At 42.5% G+C, this 24,543-nt stretch overlaps 1 protein-coding gene across 7 annotated transcripts in view; it reads right to left on the bottom strand.

The window, feature by feature from the left end:
* Positions 1-24,543, bottom strand: part of Lmpt (Limpet) — a 77,407-nt gene that overhangs the window by 13,011 nt on the left and 39,853 nt on the right. For 2 of the 7 annotated variants that reach the window (XM_064688377.1, XM_064688375.1), the window contains 3 exons: positions 18,480-18,856; positions 18,181-18,425; positions 246-446 (listed from right to left, as the gene is read on the bottom strand). In XM_064688377.1, coding sequence (XP_064544447.1) covers positions 246-446; positions 18,181-18,425; positions 18,480-18,856 — 823 coding nt within the window. Of the gene's footprint in view, positions 1-245; positions 447-1,239; positions 1,551-8,060; positions 12,648-12,775; positions 12,857-12,918; positions 15,399-18,180; positions 18,426-18,479; positions 18,857-19,897; positions 20,077-24,543 lie in introns of those variants that run through there. The other 5 variants (XM_064688378.1, XM_064688373.1, XM_064688372.1 and 2 more) reach the window with 5 other exon arrangements.

Here is a 24,543-nt window from a genome sequence, read left to right as displayed (position 1 = left end):
ACCAATATACAATTATTGATATATAATATTATACTATCGAATTTTTTCAATCTTATATACATAAGATGATCTCAATAAACTAAAATGTTGGAAATATAATATCATACTGTCTTATTATTTCAAGATCCACTTCTTATATATGATAGAAGATGATCTCAACAGAAATACAGTTTCGGAAATATAATACTCTGTATTAAATTCCTAGTTATTTGATCTCGTTTTTGGCTTATAGAGTAGGAACTCACCTTCGAATCGATGCCAATGATCTTGTTGCACTCCTCGCACGTATTCGCGAACACATTCTCGTAGCACTTGATGCAGTACGGATGATCGTCCCGGATGACGTAACGCTGTCCGGTGAGGCTCTCGTCGCACTGCCAGCAGCAGAAGTGTCCCGAATGCCAATCCTTGTCCATGGCCTTTGTGTACTCGCCACTGAAAATTAACTGCAAGGCAAACAAAAACAATTCCGATGTAGACAAAAAAAAGGGAAGCACTCCATAAACAAGAAAATAAACAATCAAAAATTGAGATTAATGTAAAAAAAGTTCATTTGAGTGTTTGCTTTGTTTTCAATTTGCGTGTGGGTCAGTGTAAAATGTTGTATCTGCTCATCAAGTCGGATATATGTATATATATGTATATTTGGATAGTATATGCGTGTTTCTGTGGCAATACTCAAGAATATGTATGTATACACTTGTTTTGCACAGTTTTTCGGTTTTGAGTTTTGAGTTTTCTTATTGGAATTTTGAGTTTTGTGTGAAGTTTGTGAACTGTTTGTTTGTTTTGAATTGTGGTTTTTATGTTGTATGTGTTTTTTTGTGTGTTTTGTTTAGACACATATATATAGACAACGACAGCTTTATGTGGGTACCTTTTAGTAAACAGTTTTGCCGAGGAAAGAAGGTAGTAAACGTGTCGTTTTGTACAAGTTCGAGAGATGCGAGTACTTTTGGATAGTTTTGCTTGTGATCGATATATAGATTTTTGTGAGCGAATGTGCATATGAGATATTCAATATATAATTTCGACAGATCGAATGATTTCTAGCTGAACGAGTATACAATACATATGCGAGTAAACTGACTGACAGTTGAATGGAAAAAATACCAGCACATCAGGCTAAATGAAGGCCTAGACCATTCTGGATGCTGTGTATTTTTTCACTATTCATATTTTTTTTGCCCCTAGACGAACTGCCACAAAACTGAACCACACGTAACACGTTCCACCTACCCCCTTTCCTCGCTGGCGGCATCGACCTCGCTGATTTGAATTTCGGATTCGCGACGCTTTGACGACTTCTTGACCTTCTTTGTTTTCTTGGTTTCCGTCACCGTTTGCATAATTTCCACGTCCGCCATTTTGTGCCACGCGCGCGTGTCCCGAATCTAGACCCCAGCAGCAATACAAATAAAAAACAACCGACTTGCACTCTGTTGACCGACTGAACTTTCGAAAATTATTATTATACTATGTCCACGTCCACGTCTTGCAGGTTTGCGCCGAACCAACAGCCGCAGCAATTTTCGCGCAACGTTTTGAGCTTTTCCGAGTCGTGATGCCAACTGGCGCGTTTCTTTCACAAAATATTCGAAATCATTTCAGAAAAAAAAAACGCAAGAAGAAAAAAAAACTGAATACAAAATCTCGCTGCGCGTTGCGTGTATCTAGTTTCGCCCCCGGAGGCGAGTGTATAAATAAAATCTCGGGGAGTGCCGCAGAGCGCCGGCGAGCGTCGCACCAGCACGCTGAGCGCAACAGAGAGAGACTGATCTGGGGCAGAGACAGACAGAGAGAGAGTGAGGGAGAGAGATTGGCTGCTCTCTCTCGCTCTGGTTTACAAATTACCTTAGACAATGGCCAAGCACGCTGATCATTAATCACATTATTGAGCCTTTAATGCAACGTCAAGTTGGCAATATCGTTTGTTATATTTCATGCACAAATCTATAAATATTTCCAATTTGCAGGTGTATGTGTGTGTGTGTGTGTGTGTGTCTGTGTTTGTGTGGCACACACCTGCAACAGCTGCTGTCCACGTCATTTGCACGCACACACACACACACACGCAGCCAAAGAGATACAAATAAGATTTTCCGAAAATTCAGTTTTCCTTTGTTGTTGCCTGGCGCTTGTGCACACGACACACAAGTCGCACACACACACACACACACACACACACACACACACACAGTGGAACTTTCGCTCATTTGGAGCATAAATTCCTTGATTTTGTGTCTGCTCCCGCTGTCTGCAGCAGCTTTCCCGCACTTGCAACGTCGATCTATATAGATTTTTAATTGATCTTCTCGGAAAAGGGTGACAGGAGGGGGGGGGGGAGGGCTGCTGGCCAGAGCGTGGGCCGTATATATGATTAATATGAGCTGCTTTTTTTTTTGTTGCGTTCCTCAACAAATTGTTACAGCATTTTGGCACAGAGACCGCACATTAAAATGCCAATGGAAATTGTAACATGAAATTGCAAACAGCTGCAGTGAAAACACAAACTGGAAACAGCTCTGGAAATTCTCAAGAGAACACAAAAATCAAAAAAAAAAAGATGAAAATAAAGTAAAGAGAAATAATTATAAATCATATCATCATAGTTTATACATAGATAAACATAAATAATAGCAGAAAAAGTACATTAAAAGAAAATTATTTCATTTTTGATGGAAATAAATTAAGCCCCAGACCGCAAGCCAGCTAAGTAAATAGTTTATAATAATAATAATTATAATGGAAATAACAAAATTTATAATTTAAACTAAACACCATTTAAATAATTAAATAACTACTATAATTATTATTATAATAATAAAGAAATATCAAAAGAAACTTCAAAATAATATTTAAAATATTAAAATATACCTATATTTGCTATAAAAATAATATAATTATAATAATAATAGAAATATTAATGTTATATTATTTTAAAAATTAAATTAAAAATATTATTTAAATACTAATTAAGCAATTATATAACTATATTAATAATTATCATAGCAATAATAAAATTAATAATACTAATAGAAATTTTAATGGAATATTAATTTAAAAAAAAATAATAATAATAATGATAGCAATAATAATAATAATATAAATGCATAATAATACAAATTTAAAATAATTATTTACTAAATAATTAAAGAAATATTAACAATAAAGGGAATAATATTGCTAATGAAAACAAATTGTCTTGTCAATGCTAGCCCAATTTGTAACTGCATTTGACAGCTGACAAGTGCTGTCAGATGGATTAATTTGACACCGAAAGGGCAAATGTCCAAGGTAAATAGCGCTGCCCATCAAGTCGAAATCTCTATTAGGCATATAGCTTTGGGCAGAGACATTTGAAAAGCGGCTAATTTGCAGACGCAGACAAGGCCAAGTACAACAAAATATGCACAAAATTATAAACGTTAATATTTCTTGCATTCAGAAATATTACAAAACGACGAAAAATTGGCAATGTTTAGAAATGGCGAGAAAACAGTTCACGAATTTGAATGCCAACAAAAATGTTGTCTTAAGACTGTCGCAAAGCTAAAACACAGCCACAAAACTAAACCGAAACATGGAAAATAATCTTGTAAAAGGTACAATTTTTGTTTAAAGATTATTTTGGATAGTTTAAAATTTACCCTATAAATGAGAACAGGCAGAAGAAATGTGGGCTAAATATATGTATCGGACAGTATATCGATTATATAGTATGCCAACTGAATATATAAATGTATTCATCTGAAGATGTTCTAGCCTAGATTTTCTTTTTATGCCATGAATCCATTGAAAATGCCAAAAAGAGTGTGTTTCGGATTATCGATAACTTGCTACGTTTCCAAGCAATCGATAAAAATCGTTATCGAAATCCTGTTTTTTGAGCAAATCTCTTAGGTTTTGAAGCTAAAGTCATCAAACTTGACATACCTAGTAGAATAGTATATACAGATGAAGTATCTGTCATTTTATAGTCATTTTTAAGTCGGGCTTTACTGACTAGAGCACTCTTAATTGTTTGTATGTGCAAATATTTAAAAGCTATATACAAGTTATTCAAAATTAAAATTCTAGATGAAGATGGGGGCCGAAGAAGCACAGTCGCTTCTTATGAATAAGTTTAATGGCTATTTCAAGCTGAATGCAAAGCATCTTTTTATGATCTTATCATTATCTGTGGCTAATGGGTATCTTCTAGTCTTTAAAAGTAGTAAACATAAATGCCAAAAAGAGCGTGTTTCGAATAATCGATAACTTGCCGCGATTCCAAGCAATCGATATAAATCGTTATCGAAATCCTGTTTTTCGAGCAAATTTCTCCTCTTGTCGCGCATCTTTTTATGATCTTATCTTTATCTGTTTCTGATGGGTATCTTCTAGTCTTTATGTATTTCTGCTTATTTTTCTTTCTATCTTTCTTTTCTTTTTTGCATTTTACAAAACATAAAAGTAGTTTTATTATAAACGAAAGCTGCAATATTTGCACATTTATGTCGACTAACGTGTGAATTTTTAGATTACATTTCTGAGTCGAATCCATGTGCATCTGCACAGACTAAGATACTATATAGACTGTAAATATATATATATATATGTATAAATAATTGCTGCTATTAATGCAGCAGACGCTGAGCAATGGAGCAGAGTGAAATGCAATCTTGTTTAATTTTAATTTTAATTTGTTTTTTTTTTTTTATATATATATTCTTGTCTCTATAAATAAATGCAATCCGCGAATCTTTGATAAAAGCTTGCGTGTTCGCGTTCAACATTCGGCGGCATGAAGGCGTTAATTGGGTCATAAATTTATAAATTTTCCAGATTATATTTTTGTATAATTTCATATTTATTGAGCGCAACCCGAGCGGCACCAAATGGACAACTTATGGAAACGATGTCTACGAGTCTTTATTTATTCAATATTTAAAAATACATTCGATCGAATGCAAAAGTCCGCGTCCCGCCCAGCCTGGAACGTTCAGTGGATGCTGGCCACGAGTTCAAGTTTAAGTTTATTGTGGTAAATAGAAAATAATATAAAAACAAAAACTCAGCGAGCAGCTATTAAATTCGCCTTAATTTGCATTTAATATGAACGTATATAAATAGAAGATCAGCTATTAAATGACATTTGGCCAATTATTGCACGCGGCACAAAACATCATCAATTATTTGGCTGGCAAATACACAGAAATACACGTCAATAAAAAGCAAAGTGTGGCAAAAAACAAAATAAAATGAAAAATTAAATTGAAAATGATAAATGCGTTGCTGAATAAATACAAATACAAAAGTTTTAATGAAAAGGTGTTTCATTTTTGCTGGCACAGCTAAAAAAATACACATTTTCGCCAAAAGTTTCGAGTGAATTTTCCAAAACAAACAGAATTTCTCAAAAAAATAAACTCTGAGACCGAGCTGCCTACAAATTCTCAAGCAGAGCTCATTCAATCAAATTCTTACACAGATCTTATATACCCGGCTGTCATTTTGGGTGCCAGCATAGCGAAAATATAAAATGATAAAATGCGCCAGCTTTTAAAGTACGCCAAATGTTTGCCCCCCAACGAGAAAAATGAATTCATGTCAAAGACAAACTATTGAATAAGACTTTTTGGCAACGTATTTCGCATGTTTTTTCCGAGTGCTACGAGAACCATACGTAGTTGATATACCATACATTATTTTATTTTTTTTTGGTACGTACGTACATCCATATGCCATTACGCAATGGATATTTGTATATTCTTTTTTTCAGAACACACAACCCAAAGGCCCTGCGCTCATTGCAATAACAAACAGCTTGGAGTGCTGCGGTCGGGTGTGCACGACTGTGGGATACCCTGAGTCCCGAGTCAAGCTGCAGTTACAGAAATTACAGCTTCCTTTTATACACACATGAATAAATAAACATATCTACACGAACTTATTGCAGCTGTTGTCCATCTTCCTCCCTTAACTCCCCATTTTGTATGGAAAATACATTCTTGATTAACTTCGGTGCTTATAGTCCGATTCTTATGAAATTTGCAGAGCTTAAATCAATAAGCGCAAGGCTCTACCTTTTGAATACGCATTTTTTGCTATTCCTTTAAGGAATAGGGAGAGGTATCTTAAAAGTGAAATACTTTTAATCTTCATTTGCTTTTAAAGCACCTCCACATTAAGTTTGGTGCGTCTAGTTCACATAATCTTCGAGTTATGCTTAAGGGATCATCTCTGAAAATCGACTTTTGATATTATGAAAATGGAAAGAGATATCAAAAAACTCCTTAACCTCATAACCTCATACTTAAAGACCCATTAACTTTTGCTAGGTATGGTATTATAGAGTATATATTGATTTCAAATGCAAGTCCCAGCTTTAATAGTCTCCAAGATAGACACACTCACAAAAAATGAACTAAACTGGTTGAACTGAGCTCCTCGTCCTAATCAAAAATATAAAAACTTTATGGGGTCGGCCTTCTACTACCCGTTACATATATTAACACATAATCATTATGCCCCTTTCTGCCAATTTCAAGTAGATTTAGGGTATAAAAACAAATGGCAAATACAATGCAAAGGGGACCCCCCAGACCAAAGTGTCCGCAAAGTGAGCTAAACAAATCACCCGAGTGACACACTTTCCTGTTGGTTGTCATAAATATTTTAACGCGAAACGTACAGCCACATTTAACATACTCAATTGGAAAAGAATTCTTTTCAGAAATTTGTGAAAAACCATTTTTACTGTTGGCCGACGCCTAATTTGACAAAGGATATGACATAAGAGAGCTGACAGCATTATTTCAGCGACAAAACAAAAGATGATTTCTTAAAGCTGATTGAAACGGAATACTTTTCATCAAAGCAAAGGGGTTTCTCCTCATTGGAAATACTAGAAAATAGTTTAGTTCATATTTTAGCTGTGGGATTCTCCGATTCTGTTGCATGCTTTTAGGCGCCAGCTGATTTTGAATATGCAGGAAAAGCATAAGAAAAAGTTTAAGCTGAAGAAGAAAACGAACAGGGATAAGCAGCTTTAAAAGGGTTAGACTTTGTGGTGTATAAATTTGAGAGAAAAATGTTGGATTTAAAGACAGGAATATTTCCCTTCGGTCGATTATTTGTCTAAATTGAGACCTGCTCGGCAGAAGGTTAGAAAAAAAGAACTATGTCCCAAGTGAACGTCATTGGGTTTATTATAAGAATGAAACTTAATTAAGATACTCGACATAAATATCATCAATTACTAAGAGAGCTGCAGATTATTTGCCTAAGAATGCGAATTATTAGGTGAGCTAAATAAGAAGGACACTGGTTCGAGTCCCAGCTATGAGTTTTATGAAGCTAGGAACATTTGAGTTTTAGTTAAATTTTAGCGTATACCTATTACAAATAAAAGACTTAAGAGACTTGGTTAGATAAAATCATCAAATAATAAACTTAAAATAAAATATTTGTCTAAGTGATTCATTCGCTGAGTCAACTGAACAACGAGGATCGAATCTCAAGTTTGCTTATAGCTATTGTTTAGAGTAAGGTTGATTCTAAGCCAAAACATAAGAATAAAGTGTAATTATATCTTCATGGACATTTCGGCATAACTAAAATACACTCGTATTATGGCTACTTTAAAAGTGGCCCGAGACATGACAGTTTAAGTATATTTGGATTGGTTGACAGGAGCATTAAAATAAGAACCATCAAATGACTTATGTGAAATGCCTCGGAACTCAAATCGATGACATCACCCGACCGAAATGAGCCAAATGCGAAATGGGGCAAATATATAAAGTACACATATATATATGCCATATAGACTATATGTATATTATATGGCCAATTGTCTGTGGCTGAATGTCAGTGCACTTGGCGCATGCATTTGTTGAACAAAGTGATCTCAATGCTAGGGCATTTGTTTTTTGGCAGAATCGAGAATTGAGAATTGAGAATCGAGGAGAAAACACGCCGAGATACAAATAGATGGGAAATATTTTTAGCAGCTGTTGCGCCGGGTCGAGCGTTGCGTCAGATGCAGTTTCTGAATGAACCGATTACAGACTATATTCAATTATATATACATATGTATATATTCATATGTTTATTGTGCGATAAGCTAGATAAGAATCAATTGAAATCATAATAAATAATTAACAATTAAATTGAGCTCTCATTCGATTTATAGATCGTTCGTGCGTGTTTCTGGGTCTGGTCGTTAGTATAATACATGATTCGGCTACCCTCAGTCTGGCGGAGTGGGTGCTGGAACTGGTACTGGTACTGGAACCGGAACTGGAACTGGAACTGGTACTGGAACTGGGTGCAAAATAGTCGTGCATTGTTTTTTGTACAGCGTTTGTGTGCTATTTTTTTTTTTGTGGTGGACTTATGAACATGTCTATAAGAAACAGATAGAAATCGAAAACAAATGTAAGTGTATAGATTATTCGTGGTAAATATGTTGCATGTGCGCTAGCTAGCTAGAAAAGCGGATAGAAATTGGCATCCTTGAGTATGTCAAAGCTGTCCACAACGGAACGAGCAGGCGCAGTCGCAGTCGCCGCAGGAGCAACTGTCGCCGCAGCCAGATCGGAGCTGGACGGCTCCTCGATGGATGAGGCGGGCGTGAGGCACAAGCTGTGCCCGGCACTTAAACTGGCCAGGAGATTCTGCTGCGTCGAGGCTGGCGTTAGATTCGTGGAAGCCGACAGCGTAACGGGCGCAATCTTGGCCAGCGCCTCGGCCAGGGCCACATCGATGTCCGGCTCGGTGGGCAGCTCCTTGGCCTGCTCCTTGGTTGACTTCTTGCGCTTCTTGGTTTTCTTTTTGAGTGCGCCTTCATCCGGCGCCTCGAGCTCGGCAATGCCCTCCAGCGCAGCCTCCGGCAAGAGCCCGACGCTGTTGCGCGGCGAGAAGAGCGCTCCGTTAGCATCCTCATTGGCGGAGCTGCTCTTGGAGCTGCGTCGCGAGCGCACTTTGCGAACTTTGGTCAACGTCTCTGTTGAGTGCTCGGCATCGTCTCTGGTCGCGGAGGGACGTCGTTTGTATTCCTGGTTGTCGGAGTCGTTGTCGTCGCGCAGTTCCTCCTCCGTTTTGGAGCCCTTGCGCGTCTTTTTCTTGCTCTTCTTCTTTTTGGGCTTCTCGCTGAGCGTTGCTTCTACTTCTCCAACAGCTGTGACTTCCACGTGTCTGTCCACTCCACTCTCCTGCTCTGGCAAGGTTTCCTCTGCCACAACCGACAACAACTCGCGCTCCGGACTGCGACTGAACAGGGTGATGCTCTCGCCGCCGAGGCTATAACGACGCAAGTCCAGTTCTCCGCTTGGCGCGACTTCGTAAAGATCCAGTTCCTCTTCCTGCAGCTCCACCAATTCCAACTGATCCTCGCCTGGCTGTGGCTCAACTACAGCAGCTGCCTGCTCCTCCTCAGTGTCGTCCAGCTTGAAGTTCTTGCGCCAATTGTACTCCCGCTTGGGCTTGTAATTGAGGTCCACCTCGATGTCATCCTCCACAACGCCCGCTTGCAGCTTGGGGCTGTAGCCGTAGCGCGTGCGCAGGCGCGCGGATTGGCGTGCCGCCACCTGGGCATCGCCCAGGTAACGCATCTCGGTGTCCCGGCGCTCGCCCTCGAGCAGTCCCAGCGAGATGTCTATGTCTCTGTGTCTGCTGCTCGTGCTGTCTTCGGATCTGTCCAGCGCCCGGGTCTTGGCCCACAGCGCATAGCGTTCGCTGTCCGAGCCGGATTTCTCCTTGTCCGATTCGCTTTGGTCGGCACCTTCCGCCGGCAGCTGCTCCTGGACCATCGTCTCGAATTCCCTGAGAATGCCGCTCTGCTTGCGATTCTTGACGGCATCGTTGTAGATTTGCTCTATAAAGGAATCCGGATCGGAGTAGGCGCCGCCGCCCACAGCCCCGTCGTCCAGGCTGTAGTCACCGAAATCCTCCACATTGTCCACTTCCTCCCAGTCGTTGGCACCGCGATTCGCATAGCGATCCGCATTACGCTCGGCCTCCTCGCACTCGGACGTATCGTGATGGGATTCATCCGTCGGCTGTGTGCGCTCATTGTTGTCCGAGATGCCCTCGTCCAGCTCAAATTCGTATTCGTCGTCGTCGTCGTCGTCATCCATTCCGACCACCGTCTGTCGTTCGTCCTCGCTGTCGTTGCTGCTGTAGGCATCCTCGTTGCCCAGCTGCTCGCCGCAAATGTCAAACTTGTAAATGGCGCTCGTCTCGTCAAACTCCGCCGCCTCCGCCTCGGCGGCGAGCACGGCGCGTGCCCAGGAGCCCTCCTCCGTTGGCTGCTTGCCTGAACTCTCAAACGATTCGCTACTTTCGTCAAAGTCCAGCTCAAGGCTGGCCAGGTCGTGCGTATAGAAATCCTCCTTTAGCCAGGTTCTTTTGCCCGTCAGCGAACGCACTTCGATCTGCGATATATAGACGCACTCATCGCTGGGATACTCCTCGACGGGCTGCTCCTGCGCCAGCGAGTAGCGCCTGAAATGATGATACTCCTCCGGCTCCAGATCCGCAAACGGATCCAATTGCATAATGGCCGAGTCCGAGGCGCGTCGCTCGCTATCCAGAAAATCCGTATTCAAATATCGTGAAAAGTTCTGAAAGTTGACGCTGGCGGCGGCCAGCTGATCCAGCAACTGATCCTGTTGCTCCCGCTTGGCCGCCTCGGCATCGATATTCCGCAGGCCAGGCGCCTCCTGCTCGTCCCGGCTGGGGGAACGACTCTGGCTGCGCGAACGCTGAAACTCGGCCGTGCGATGCCGTAGATCGTCCAGCTGCGGGGCTATGCCCAGATCGAGGGATTCGCCCACGTAGGTGGAGCGCTTGAAGCGCCCGGACAGCGCTTCCTCCTGCATGCGCTGCGTATCCTTGAGCTCCTCGGAGAAGCTGCGCTCGCTGTACTCGTTCGTCTTGGGCTTGGCGCCCAGACGCTTCTCGTTCTCCACGCCGCTGGCGCTGATCAGCGACTCCAGAATGGCCGACTGCATCTCACGCTGCGCTGCCGCCTGCTCCCGGGCCGCGGACAGCTCCAACGAGGGCGAGGACGAGGGCGAGGGTGTACGCGAGCGCTGAAACTTGAAGTTCGGCTCAAGCTCGCTGCCCAGGTCCACGGATTCGCCCACATAGGTCGACCTCTTGAAGCCGCTGACGTTGAGCTCATCCTTCAGATCGCGCACCGCCTCCGAGAAGCTGCGCTCGTAGTCGTAAGGGTATTCCGATTCGTCCACGCGCAGCTCGACCTCCTCGCTGGCATGTTTTAGCTTTTGCAGCGCCTCCAGGTCGAGGTCACGCTGCTTGGCGCTGTTGGCCAGCATCTGCTCCAGCTCAGCGCTGTGCTGACGCAGAGTTCGGTTCTCGGCACCCTCCAGGTTGAGCAGAAGATGAAAGTCCTGCTCATCGCTGGGCGACACGGAGCGCGAACGCGAGGGCGACAGCGAACGCATATCCCGACCGGTCGGAGACTCCGGTTCCGGTGTTGTCGCCCGCTGCTGCAGCTGCTCGAAGAAGGCATCGTTTTGGGCTATCAGCTTTTCGCGACGGTTTTGCAGGCTGTGCTCCAGATTGGCGGCACTGGGCAAGGGGGATCGGGAACGGGAGCGGGAGTGCGAGCGACAGCGATTCAGACGCAGCTGCTCGAACAGCCGGGCCATCGACTCGGGCGTATCCTCCGGCTCCTGCTGCTGCTCCCTCTCGGGCTCCTCCGCCACATCAATCGAGATGGTGGGTAGGGGCGGCGGACTGAGCGCAATGACTGGAGGAGGAGAGACTGCTGCCTGCTCTTCCCTGAGCTGCTCGCGTATGTCGTCGTTGTGCCGGATGCGCTTCTGTCTGCGCGACTCCAGGCTGCGTGCAATATTATCGGCTGTGGGCAGCGGCGAGCGGGAACGGGAGCGGGACGGGGAACGATCCCGCGAATTGGCGCGTTCGGCACGCATTGTCTCCACAAAGAGACGCATCTCCTCGCGTGTGGGCATCGGCTCCGGGCTGTCGATGGCTGCCTCGGCCATGTCATTGATTTCGATAACAGGCTGCGGCAGGTCGACTTCCGGATGAGCCTCGGCATAGCCATTGGTTGCCAGCTGCTCCTGCTCCTGCTCCTCGCTGGCTTGCGGCGGCGTCTCGTAGACCATGGACAGCACCTGGTTGCTGCCATTCTGTAGATCGTCGGCGACATTCTGCAGCTGCAGCTGCTGCTCGGCTTCATTGGAGATGGTTGCCTCCAGCATTTGCAGCACGAGCTCGCAGTTCAGTTCGCCGGCGATTAGGCCCTCCTGGCTATCATCGTAGACCTCCAGGGTGTGCGCCTCGTCCACGTCCATGCGGTGGGCGACGTTCTTGGGCTGCGGCGAGGGATTGCGTGATGTGGAGCGCGAACGCGACGGATTCACAGATGCCGTAAAATCATAGAAATCGCTGATTCCCTCCATGAGCAGACCGTATTGATCCCGCCAGGGCGCCGTATCCGGCTGATGCACAGCGATGCTGGGCGGCGGCGACTGGCTGGCCGTGTGGCCGGCTGCCTCGGATTCGCGCCAGCGCTCCTCATAGTGATCCATTTCATCGATGCGCGGACTGCGACGTAAGCTGGGCGAGCCGCCTCGCGACTGCTCCTCTGTTGCCTGAGAGGTTTGCAGCTGCGGAGGCAAAGCGGGAAGCGAAAGCAGAGGCATATATGAAAGGCAAATGGAAAGCGGTTAAAGCAGCTGAGGATTAGGGCCAGGTGTGCGTGCGGTTGGGGTTAACCAAAGCCAGAAGCACTTACATTGGATTTAATGTTGCTGCCGCCGGGCTCCGACTCCAGCTCGAGCTCCGTGACTTTCGCGGCCTTCGCCTTGTCCCTGTCCTGGTGTGGCAATTGGGGATTATTTGAAATGGATCCTTGATGCTGCTTCATTCGCCACTTACCAGTTGCTCCTTGGAGCGCTGCTGCAGCAGTGCGTTGGCCGCCAGCGCGTTTTGTTCGTCCGTCGCGTGCTCGAAGGAAGACTCTTTGGGCGTGATTTGCGCCTCGTCCGGCACCTCTTCGCCCGAGGCGCGCCTCTCCAGATCGAGCTCCTCCTCGTCAATGGACAGGGCCTTCTCGCGCTTCCAAAACTCCGTGTTCTTATAGGGTTCGGGCAACAGCTCACCCCAGGGATTTGAGCCCTCCTCGCCAAGCATTTCCAGCGAGCCGCTCGGATCGGTCGCCGGCTTCACATCCTTGGCTGGACTCCGTTTGTGGCGTCTGTGATGGGATTTGACGCGCAGCGCCGGCTCTGAGCTGTAATTGATGGGATTGTAGTCCGCCTTCTCGCCGTGCTTCAGCTCCTCCTCTTCCAACGAGGTGAACATTTTCAGCTCCTCGTCGCGTGAGGCGCGTGAGTCACGCGATGAATTCGAACTGCCGCTTGATCTGCGCTTCTTAAAGGCGCGTCTCCGACCCGAACCATCCTCGCGCATTAGGGGCCGACTCTTGATGCCATCCAGGGAGCGCAAGTAATCCTCGGTGTACTGGACATCGGGCACATAGTCCTCGCCCTCGGGCTCCTGGCGTTCCTCCTCCGTCATCTGGCGCGAACGATCCTCGGAGACTTGCGTGCTGAAGGAGGACTGTTGGCTGGAATCGGGCTCCACGGAGGAGCCCTCATCGGATACGCCCGGAAACGTGAGCGTCTTGGAGCGGACGTAGGGCTCCTCGCTGCCGGCGCCCGTTTGACCAAACTGCGTCTTGACCCGTTGCACGATCAGCGGCTCCTCGATTGTTGGCTCCTCGAATCTGGGCGGCATTATTTTCTTTACGCACGGCTCCTCCACAACCGGCACCATGCCAGCATATTCGGCATCCTCCTGCTCCTGCGCCGCCTGCAGCATGCGCTGCTGCAGCATCACCATCTCCTCCTCGGCCTCCATGAAGAGTCGCGCATTCTCCTCAATCGACTTTTGTTTCCTTTCCATGCCCACTTGGCTCGACGCCAGGCGCCGGGACTGCTCCAGCACGAGCGCCTCCTCCTCCAGCTCGCTCTCGGTCGCGCTCAGCTTGCGCTCCCGCTCGGCGGCCAGCAGACGCTCCACAATTTCCTCGTCCCGCTGCGCCTGCTCGGCATCCAGGTCGAGCAGCAGGCGCTCTGCCTGTGACTGAGACTCTTCCTCTTCTATTTTCCGCTGTGCTGCCTGTCGCTCTTCTTCTGCTTCCTCGAGTTTTCTTTCATTCTCCTCTCGCTCGCGCTGTTCTTCTGCTTCTTTGCGTTCTCTTGCACCTTCGTCCAGTTCACGCTGTTTTTCTGCTTCTCTCAATTTTCTTTCATTTTCCTCGCGTTCGCTTTCAGCCTCTTGCAGCCTTCTTTCATTTTCCTCACGTTCGCGTTCGATCTCTTGCAATTTCCTTTCATTTTGCTTTCTTTCGCTTTCAGCCTCTTGCAATTTTCTTTCGTTTTCCCTTCTTTCATTTTCCTCTCTTTCCCTTTCAGCCTCTTGCAATTTTCTTTCATTTTCCTCGCTTTCTCGCTGCGCTGCTTCGCGTTGCTTTTCGGCCTCAATTAGTTTTCTTTCATTCTCGCGCTCTTGTTCTTCCTGATCGCGTTTCCTTTCGCTTTCTTCGCGCTGCTTTTCCGCCTCCAACAATCTTCGTGCGTTCTCCTCCGCCTCGGCTCGGCTCGCCTCGGCTTTGCCGCGCTCCTCGGCCAATTTGTGCTCCGCCTCCGCCAGCTGTTGGCGCGTCTCCTCCTCGATGCGCCGCTGACGCTCCAGCTCCGTGGCTAATGCCTCGCGTTTGTCCACGCGAAAGCCGTTGCTGTAGACGACGCCATCCTGCATGGCATTCTGGCCGCCGGCGGCTGCCTCACGTGCCGCTGCCTCTGCCAGCTCCTTGTCCAGGCGCTCGCGCAGACGCGGCAGCTCCTCGGCATCGGCGGCGGCATCGATCAGCTCATTGCTGCCATCCGGATGCCGGCACGTCCAGTGATACAGATGACGCGCCACAAAGGCAAACTCCAAAGCGCCCAAATAGCCAATCAGCAGGGAGAAGATCAGCTCCCCAAAGCCGGCGAACGCCTCGTCCGCAGCCATTCGCGTTCGCTTGCGTAATGCGCCGAGCGTCCAAAGAGTCTATCCCAGCAATGCAATGCCTTGTCTATGTGTGTCCGTGTCTGTGTGTGTGTGTGCGTGTGTGTGTTATATAAAATTCACCACGCACTCACAGACTCACTCACAAGCACTCGAAGCACTCGGAAACACTCACTCGGTGATTAGGTAATTCAATTAAAATTTTATGCCACGCGAAAATTTGTCGAAAACTTGTTGTCTCAAGAAAATTTCGCATATATTTAAATTTTCGCTTAATTTTCTTTGAATTTCTGCTTGAATATTTATTATATATATATATACTTTTCACTTTTGCCAGCCGGAGGGCAGCTGAGGGCGGCGCCGAGCTGCAGTTGTTGCCAGTTAATCGATCGTCTTGCAACTGATTAATGCGGCCGGGACTAAGGGCCGACACGACTGAGGTGTGATTCACACGGCCAAGCGAATGAATCGCAAGCACAACAATCAAAAAAGACAAACGAGCAGAGGCGCTAATTGACGAAACGGGGCGTGGCAAACGGAGGCTTCTTTTTTTGGCAACGAAATTGGCAATCGGAATTGGCGAACGGAACCGCGCGCGGTTTCTAATCAGCGCGCCATGTAAATGGCGAGTGATTTTTCGAAACGCCAGCACCAATGAATACACTCACAAATACACTCACACACACTCGAACATATATATATATATATGTATTTTTATAGAGGAATATTTGTTTCACATTTTGCGTTTTTGTTTTCCCAGCGTTTTCGCATTTGTTTCGTTACGCTTTTCATTTTGGCTATTTATGTTTTTTAATACTTTTGTGCGGCGGGCGACCTTCGCCATTTGCGGCATGGCCAATGTCGCGGCGAGTGCTGCAGTTGCCACGCAGCTGCCATAAATTTGTGTGGCAACAACAACAACAACATTGCCAACCAGGGCTGCAAAACGAACAACAATTTGTTCATGGTTCGAACCAAATAAATGCATCTAGCTGCGATTCGTCCAACTGCTTTTTCACATACATAAAACCAGTTTCTTACTGGAAAACCTCATTTGTCGAACTGGATTTTAACCAGTTTAGTTCAAACCTTAATTTGTTGAACCACTTTTAAATATTTTTGGTTCAAACTTTAGTTTGACAAACCAGATTTCAATCAGTTTGGTTAAAAACATTTATTTGTCGAACCGGATTTGAACCAGTTTGATTCGAACCTTCATTTGTGGAACCGGGTTTGAATATTCTTGCTTTACACCTTGGTTTATCAAGCCGGATTTGCACTAGTTAGGTTTAAACCTTAATTTGTCGAACAAGGTTTGATTCATTCTAGTTCAAAGCTTAGTTAATCAAACCCCATTTGAATCTGTTTGATTCAAACCTTGGTTTGTCAAACCAGGTTCGAACCGGTTCGAGCTATATTCGATTATTTTATACATACATTATTTATTTTAATCGCATTAAACGATACACTAATCGTTGCCTTTCAGCATATGTATCAGAAGAAGAGAAGTAAAACAAACAAAATTTCTATTTTCATCAACTTTCTATTTGTTTTTCTCATAAATATCGAGATAATGTGCCAAAAATAAATGGGTCGCCTGTTTGTTCGTTTGTATTTGTTTGTGTCGAAAGCGAAAGTGTGCGACAGCCGCAAGAAAATCATAGCAAAATTGCCCGACAGAGCACCCAAGAAGAGGGTGTGGCAGAACCATATGCCATATATTTATTAGTTTCAATGGCAAACGAATGGGTTTTAATGGGGGCCAGAGCACAGAAATATAGAACTTATATTGAAGCTAACAGCTGTTTAGCACGAAGTTCGCTAAAACTGAAATATTATCAAAAGATGTTCGCGCAAATGACAAGGACACGAATTTACAATTCTTGAGAAAATTCTCGGAAAAACAAACATTATTATTATAATTATTTCTAGACACCAAAAAAGGCTGTCTTAAGAATATAAAATCGTTAAAATATGAACTAAAGTAATTAAAAAATAAATTGTTTTGTGATTCATTTGCAAATACACTGCAAAAAGTGATCACAGAAAATATTTCTGCCAAACTAGAAAAACTATCTGAGTTGGAATATATTTTCTAACATAAAAATGTATGCCATTTTTGATGCAATACAATAAACGTTTTGAGGAAAAATATGTTAAAAAATGTTCAATACTTTTAATATGCACAAAATTCAATTAAACTATAATTTAGCTCAAAATTGATTAACATTTGGTGAAAATTAGTTCACCAAACATGTCTCTAATTGAGCAGAAAGAATGAAGAATGTAAATTTGATTATAGATATTTCAACAAAATCTTTAAATTATATGAATATATTGCTGATTGTGGCAACATATTTATGATTATATTCCACAAAGACTAAATTAAAAGCGCCCCCCTCAAACTGCGAGCTCTGCTGCATTTCACTTTGATATTTCAAGAAGTCTTAAGAAAAAACATTAAGAAAACAAAGTTCAAACTAAGATAACCTTTGAAAATTGCTGCGTTTTTAGAATTCAAAATAGTTTAAGCCTAGCATAAACGACCAACATTCTGTTATTAACACGCTTTTAACATCAGTTTAACATTTGCAGCATTTACATAGGCAAATCATGTAAATTCTTAAGTTTTCGAATAGACACACTGTTCGACAATTTTTTTAAAATTTTTCTTAAGGCCTGAACGATTTGCTCACTTTGCACCGAACTGCTTGCACTTACTTTCGAATTTAGAAAACTCTTGCCGTACGCACGATGTCAACACGTCAACAGACAATGCCACAATTGAACTGTCAACTGGCCCAGGTAATGGCCAATAGTTGCATTGGCTGACTTATCGTTGGGCAAAAGATATGAGGTTCAATGAGAATAGGTAGGAGACCCGACCCTGCACGGGATTCGGCTGGACACACCTCTGTCATTAAAGGTGAATGCGTGCGACAGGCCATAAAAGCGTAGACCGCGAAAACTAGATGACATAGCCCGAGCGCCAATTAGAAACCAGAACAATTAAAAGGACCGCCTGAAAGTGTGCTAAGCATTTGACAACGAGACGAATGTGTGCCTGTGTGCGTGTGTGTGTGTGTGTGTGTGTGTGTGTGCAATTTGGTGATGAAAGAGACTCACCTCATCACAGCCCGTGCAGCGGGGTTTCAGCATTTCCGCATAATGGCGCTCACAGTAGACCTTGTCATCGTGAACACAGTAGGTGAGATCCACGAGCAGCTCGTTGCAGGTGCTGCAGGTGAAGCACTTGGGGTGCCACATGACGCTCTCGACGAACTTGGGCGCGGCCACAATCAAATCGCCGGCTGCAATCTCGTTATCACAGTGCGCACAGTGCTCATCGTAAGGTGCATCCTTGATGTAGGCTGCATATCAGAGAGTTAATATCGGAGTCTTTAGCTCTTCTCAGATTCACCCACCTATGTCTAATGCGATTTCGTTGCGCGCCGTCACAAAGTCCTCGAAGGAGGCCTCGTGCTGCACCTCCAGATGCTTGCAGTGCTCCAGCGACAGATCCTGCTTGGGCAGCTGGTACGAGATCTGCTGCTCGCGCAGGCGTGCTCCCTCGCTGCCCAGCCGCGGCACCTTCTCGTCGGGCAGCTGGTCAAAGTAGCGATTCACCCGGGACGAGGCGCGCACGCCCGGCGGCACCCACGTATAGCCCAAATCTCGGGGCTCCACGCCCGAATCCGCCGGCGAGACCACCTTGAAGCCCAGCCGCTCGTGCACATTGGTCGTCTGTTGCTGGTAAATGGCGTGCGCCTCGCGCGGACACTTGCAGGATTGGCAAGTTTTTCTGCAAAGAAGAAGCGAACAGACCATGAATACCAAAGAAAATTTGAGTATTTTCTTGGAAATTTAAGTTTCCATAAGCTCAAATTGTTAGTAAATTAAAATTTGCCATTTTATCGCCTAAAAAGAAGTACTATTTTTTTAGACAACATATTTGATATTGTTTTAATTATAAATTTGAATATAAACTTAAATTGTTTATAAATTAGAATTGTCTTCTGTACCGCTTTATAATTAAACTTTCTTTTTATTTATTTTTATTTTTTTTTCCGTGAATATTTTTGATTTCTTTAATTAAAATTTCCATCAACTTAAATTGTTTGTTAGTTTATTTGAATGGGTATTTTTATTGCCTTCGAACTTTGAATTTTATATTTCAATATTTAATCAATATAAACTTCATTTTCATTAGTTCAAATTGTTCATAATTTAATTTTGGAATTTAATCGCCTTTTTAGTTTTCCTCCTAATTTTTATTTTTTATACTATTTTTTAGAAAATATTTTTGATATTGCCTTAAATTTAAATTTTCATTAGATCCAATTGCTCAAATATAGAAGAAATAATTTCTAATGCCTTTTTAGATAATAGTTTTGATAAATTATACGATTTACGACTACTTTTGAATGTGGAACTTGTGAAAACCTAATGAAAATGGTTCATAGAAATCATGAGAACTACAGTTTATCATATGATTTAAAGTGAAATACAGAAGCCTACAGATTTTCGAATTGCTTTGCAAGACCGAAGCATTCCGATAACCAGAGAAAAATGCAAAACAATAATATAGATATAATTCCTATCAATTATCTATTAATTTTTCATTTGTTAAGAAATACAATCTATAAATACAGATATTATTCCAATCTATTATTCATTCACATTTCATTTAAATTATAATTTTGATTTAAAAAATTCGAAGCGAAATTTCAAAAATAAAGCGTTGCGTAGTACACTTTATTGCCGCTGCCTGCTGGCAGCGCCAGCGCAAGCTCGTGACGCGGCGCCATCTAGCGGCAGCTTTTTGAACGACGCGGTCGCTTACCTTACAATGAGATCGTAAATTTCTTTCCTATCGAATACTTTGCAGTAAATGCTGAGGACATTGAGGCACGCATAATGCATGCCCGTCCAGGGCACATCGGAGGAGGCCAATGCCGCCCACAGTGGGCACTCAGCGTGACGGTCCAGGTCGAGCATTTTCACCATTTTACGTTTACGACACTCTGCATTTACGCTAACTGTACTTTAAGAGCTTGGCTAGTTTATGATTATTTTCCAGTTGTTGTTGTTGTTGTTTTAAAATATTAATGCTTATTATTTTTTATTTTTATTTTTGTTTTTTTTGCTTTTAATTCACTTTTTTCTGTTTCTGTTTTTATCTGCCGTTTGACTCATCAAAATTTTGGGTATTGCTGGGGTCGGCCTCACTATAAGCACTCGGGGGCGCCTCCATACGTAATCCGAAGTGGGCAAAATATATATATATATATGTATATATACGAATAAGTTAAACTGCCATTTGGCACATCTGTTTTGTGGGGGGATTATTTGCTCATTGACATTTTGATGAAGGTGTTAATTTTAACCTTTATGCGGGTGCTCACAAATTTACGACGGCTTTGTTTACTATTTAACAATTATTTACACGCACATATAAATACGCACTGGGAAAATATTTAGTGTTCGATTGCAATTAATTGACTGTTTATTTAGTTTCTTGCAATTAGATAAAAGTAATCAGCGTCATAAATACGACCGACACACGACCCAAGCCCCAAAATCGGCCCCAACATGAGCTCATTTGGCCAAATGGCATTTGCCCAGCTACCGAATCCGACCGAGTTAAGTGACCGGCACTTTGGATACACTCGAAAGGTATTCGTTGGCACTCAGCACAGAACGCACATAAAATCAAATGAAGGTAAAGGTAATAATTTAGAGGCAGCGCAGCTCCAACTTGCCGATAAGATTAATCAACAAAATAAAATAAAGTGTCGCTTCTGTCAGACACACACACACACGCATTCCCATTGGATTGCCTGATGTCATCCGGGGGCTGTGCGCGGGAAGGGGGCGTGGCTGAGCCTAAAAGATTGTCAACGACCACGAAAAGTGTAGCAAAGCGAAAAAAGATATAAAGTCAAGTACGTAAGAATATCAAAAAATAGCTCGTGAGCAAAGGCTATCGCTGTGGAGAGATAAGTCCAATAAGACACTCGCAATTCCAATAAGAGGAAGTGCACCAAGCCAGAGCTGACCTTTTATAGAGTCAGCTCACGACGTCTTGACGTCAATGCGGAAAATGCAACAGGTTTGCAAATATCAAACGGAAAAGGGGCCAAGAGGGGAGGGGGAGGTAGAGGGGGGGGGCTGCGGGTTGTTCGGTTCTGGCTCGGTTAATGCAAACATGGCATAAATTAATTGGAATTATGGCATGATTCATTATTTGCCATGTCTGTTGGCATCGAGAACGAGATCAACTTAAGGTTTCTTTGCGTATGAATAATATTAGAAAACCAACCAAAACTCAGGTCAAACAGAACATTTAGATAAGAATCATGCAAAGAGTTTTTTTGAAAAGATAGCACATGAGTTTAACTATTTTCTTATCATGTGAAATGTACTCGAAATCTTCGAAGAGAAAGCTTATGGGAAGTGCAGGCCAAATAGAGCTACTTTTGGCATTAGATAGGGTATCATAGAAGTCTATTTGATATGGCAATTGTATACGTTTTTCCAGCTAAAGATACGTTGTTTTGCGAAGTGAGCAATTAAAAGCCATAAGCTAATGCAGCTAATTATAATTAGCTAATGCCTCGACGGCATAAGTTTTGTATAATTCAATTTCAGTTGGGTGTCATAAAAGAATTGTGTGATTTTCTTTTAGCTAAGGATACATTTGTAAATTAAAAGAATTTTTCCTTTGATAAAAAACTCTTACTTGGCCCACAAGCTAAGGCTACCTTTATTTTCATAAATGTTTTATATTTAAATTTAGTTTTCTTTAATTTAAATTTGCGGCATAAGCTGACGTGGAATAAAAGTCTATTTGATATGAGCATTTTATTAGTTTTTTCAGTTGCAGATACATTTTTTAGCGAAGTGAGAAACTAAGAAATTTAAAGCCACAAGCTAAGGTATTCTTTAGCTAATGCCTAAAAGGCATACATTTTCTATAATTAAAATTTGTGCCATATAATTAAATGTCATCAAAGTGAAGAAGAAGTAGGGTTTATATGATTTTTTCTAGCTAAAGATACATTTTTCAACCGAAGTGAGAATTGAAAAACCCAAAATTGATCAATTTTCTAGAAGTGAAATTTATGGCATAAGATGAGATGCAATTAAAGTGAATTAGAAAAAGAATTTTAAAATGATTAAGGTGAAATAAAACTTAATTTTTGTCATAAGACTAACTTTGATAGCTAATGCTTAGAAATCTCCGATGTATATAAATACGCTATAATTCAAATTTGTGGCATAAGCTGAGATGAATAAAAGTGTATTTAATATAAGAATTTTATCATTTTTTCTAACTAAAGATACATTTGTTCTTTGTAGTGAGAATTTAAAAGTTGAATTCTTAAAGAAAAACTAAAAAAAAAAAAAAAAAAAACTAAAACTATAAAAACTAAAATAGCTAATGCCAAAAGGTCTTCGATATTTATAAATTTTGCTATAATTAAAATTTGCTAAAGGCCAAAAACCTAGGAACTTACAAGCCAGAGCAAGTCTTGAATTAGCAATTAATTTGCGAACTTTTTATATATCAAAATAGAGCACATTTAGCTACGCTCTATAAGCAGACAACTAAAGCAGTGCACCTATTACCTAGTACCCGATATATATATATATATATATATGTATATACTGCGTAAATAATCTCGGTTTGTGTTCATGAAGTTGTCATTGTTGTGTGTCTAGTTGTCTGCGGGATGCGCAGCCTTATCGCAGAATAAACAATTACTATGCCATTAAAACGTGTTCACGCCAGATTAAGCCCCTCGACATTGGGCAGATGTTCGTTTGCATTCGCATTTTCAGTCCATATCAGCTGAACGAATGTTATGTTATATTTGTCAACCAGCAAAAAAAGCCAGAAAAAAGTGCAGCTTTTATTTAATTGAATTGCGACAGAATCAGAAAAGTTAAATAACTGAGAGGCTTTTCACAATCAATTGCAACTTTTACGGGCGGCAACAAGTTAAAGATACCCTGTAAATGATTTCAAGCAATCAGATGGCATTTATTATTTAACTGATTATAATAAGTATTATATCTATAAATCCCATAATGCAGCCCCATTTTACAATATTTTCAAGCGCAGCCAACTTAACGCACGCGTTCTAAAATTCGGAGCTGCCAGATCGCTGCACAAGTTGAGAATTATAAAATGTAAATATTTAGAGCGAGCAAAAATTCAAATCTGCATAAATGTATTTACAAAGATCTTCGGCAAATTTCACATACTTTCGTTCTAGAGATTTGCAATAAAATAAATATCCTGAAAGTTCCATTTGTAAATACATTCATATATACATGATATAGAAGGTAAAAAGTCTAAAACATTAACAAAAAAGTAAATAAAATTTCGAAATTCGAAAAATTTATAACATTTTTAAATGTAATAGATGATATATGGGGAGATTTTCTTTTGCAACTATAACTTTAACAAATGTATATACATTTCCTTTTGTAACTAAAACTGTATCTAAAAATTTAACAACTTTTAAATACATGAGATAAAAGAGAACAAATATCTTTAAATAAATATGTTTATTTATTGCATCGATTTTATAAGATTTAAAAAGTGTTTAAAAACAGGAAACACTAAAACAAAATTGCCCACTCAAAAGTCAACTTCCCATCCAAATCCGTTTCCTAAAATCTAAACTCTTAAAAGTTTTAATTGCTGGGCAACCAACATAATATTTGATTTAAAATTTGATGCCAGTCCTTTAACCAATTTTAGGTTATGCTGCCTGGTTTGGCGAATAAAGTTTTAGTTACAAAGAAAAATGTTTAGCTAAAATATCAACGAATACAATATGTACACTATTCCGGCGTATTCCTCTAGCCGGGGGATGTAAGGCGTATGGAAACATAACGAACACGGCGGCAACAGAAAGCGTAAAAGTCGCTGCCAAAGTTTTGCTGCCAGATAAATGTAATTAAAAGCCAGAAAGTGCTCCACACACACACACACACACACACACACACACACACACACACACACACACACACACACACGCGGCGCCTGTTGTTGCCCGCAGAATTTGGCAGCTTTTAGGTTAGGTTAGACCAAGCGGCAGGCTAGGGTGGGGGGAAGGAAGGGGAATTTGGGCTGGGATAGCGGCAAGGGCAGCCAACAATTACAATTGATAAGCACCAAAGTCACTTTCATTTATATGCGAGCAATTGGAAAACTTTTGGCGACAAAGCGACATTTGAGAGAGGGGACCCCCTCCCCCTCCCCCGCCCCCCTTCCTCCTTCACCTCTCCACCAGGCGACAAGCAATTGCAGTGTACAGAGCTGTCGGTCTGCCTGTCGGGCTATCTGTCTTGCTGCTGGTCTCTTGCCGTGGCACATTTCGCGCTGACCCTCTTCGCCAGCCGGGAGAGCAAAATCCAATTTTCCACTATAATTGAACATGTTGCGCCATAAACAATAAACAATAAACAATAAAA

The sequence above is a fragment of the Drosophila montana genome, unplaced genomic scaffold (assembly GCF_035044405.1).
Source record: "Drosophila montana isolate Dmon_TW-CO22-7 unplaced genomic scaffold, ASM3504440v1 contig_3207_1, whole genome shotgun sequence".
NCBI lineage: Eukaryota > Metazoa > Arthropoda > Insecta > Diptera > Drosophilidae > Drosophila > Drosophila montana.
Note: the sequence above shows the minus strand (reverse complement) of the source record. Positions and strands in the feature narration are given on the sequence as shown.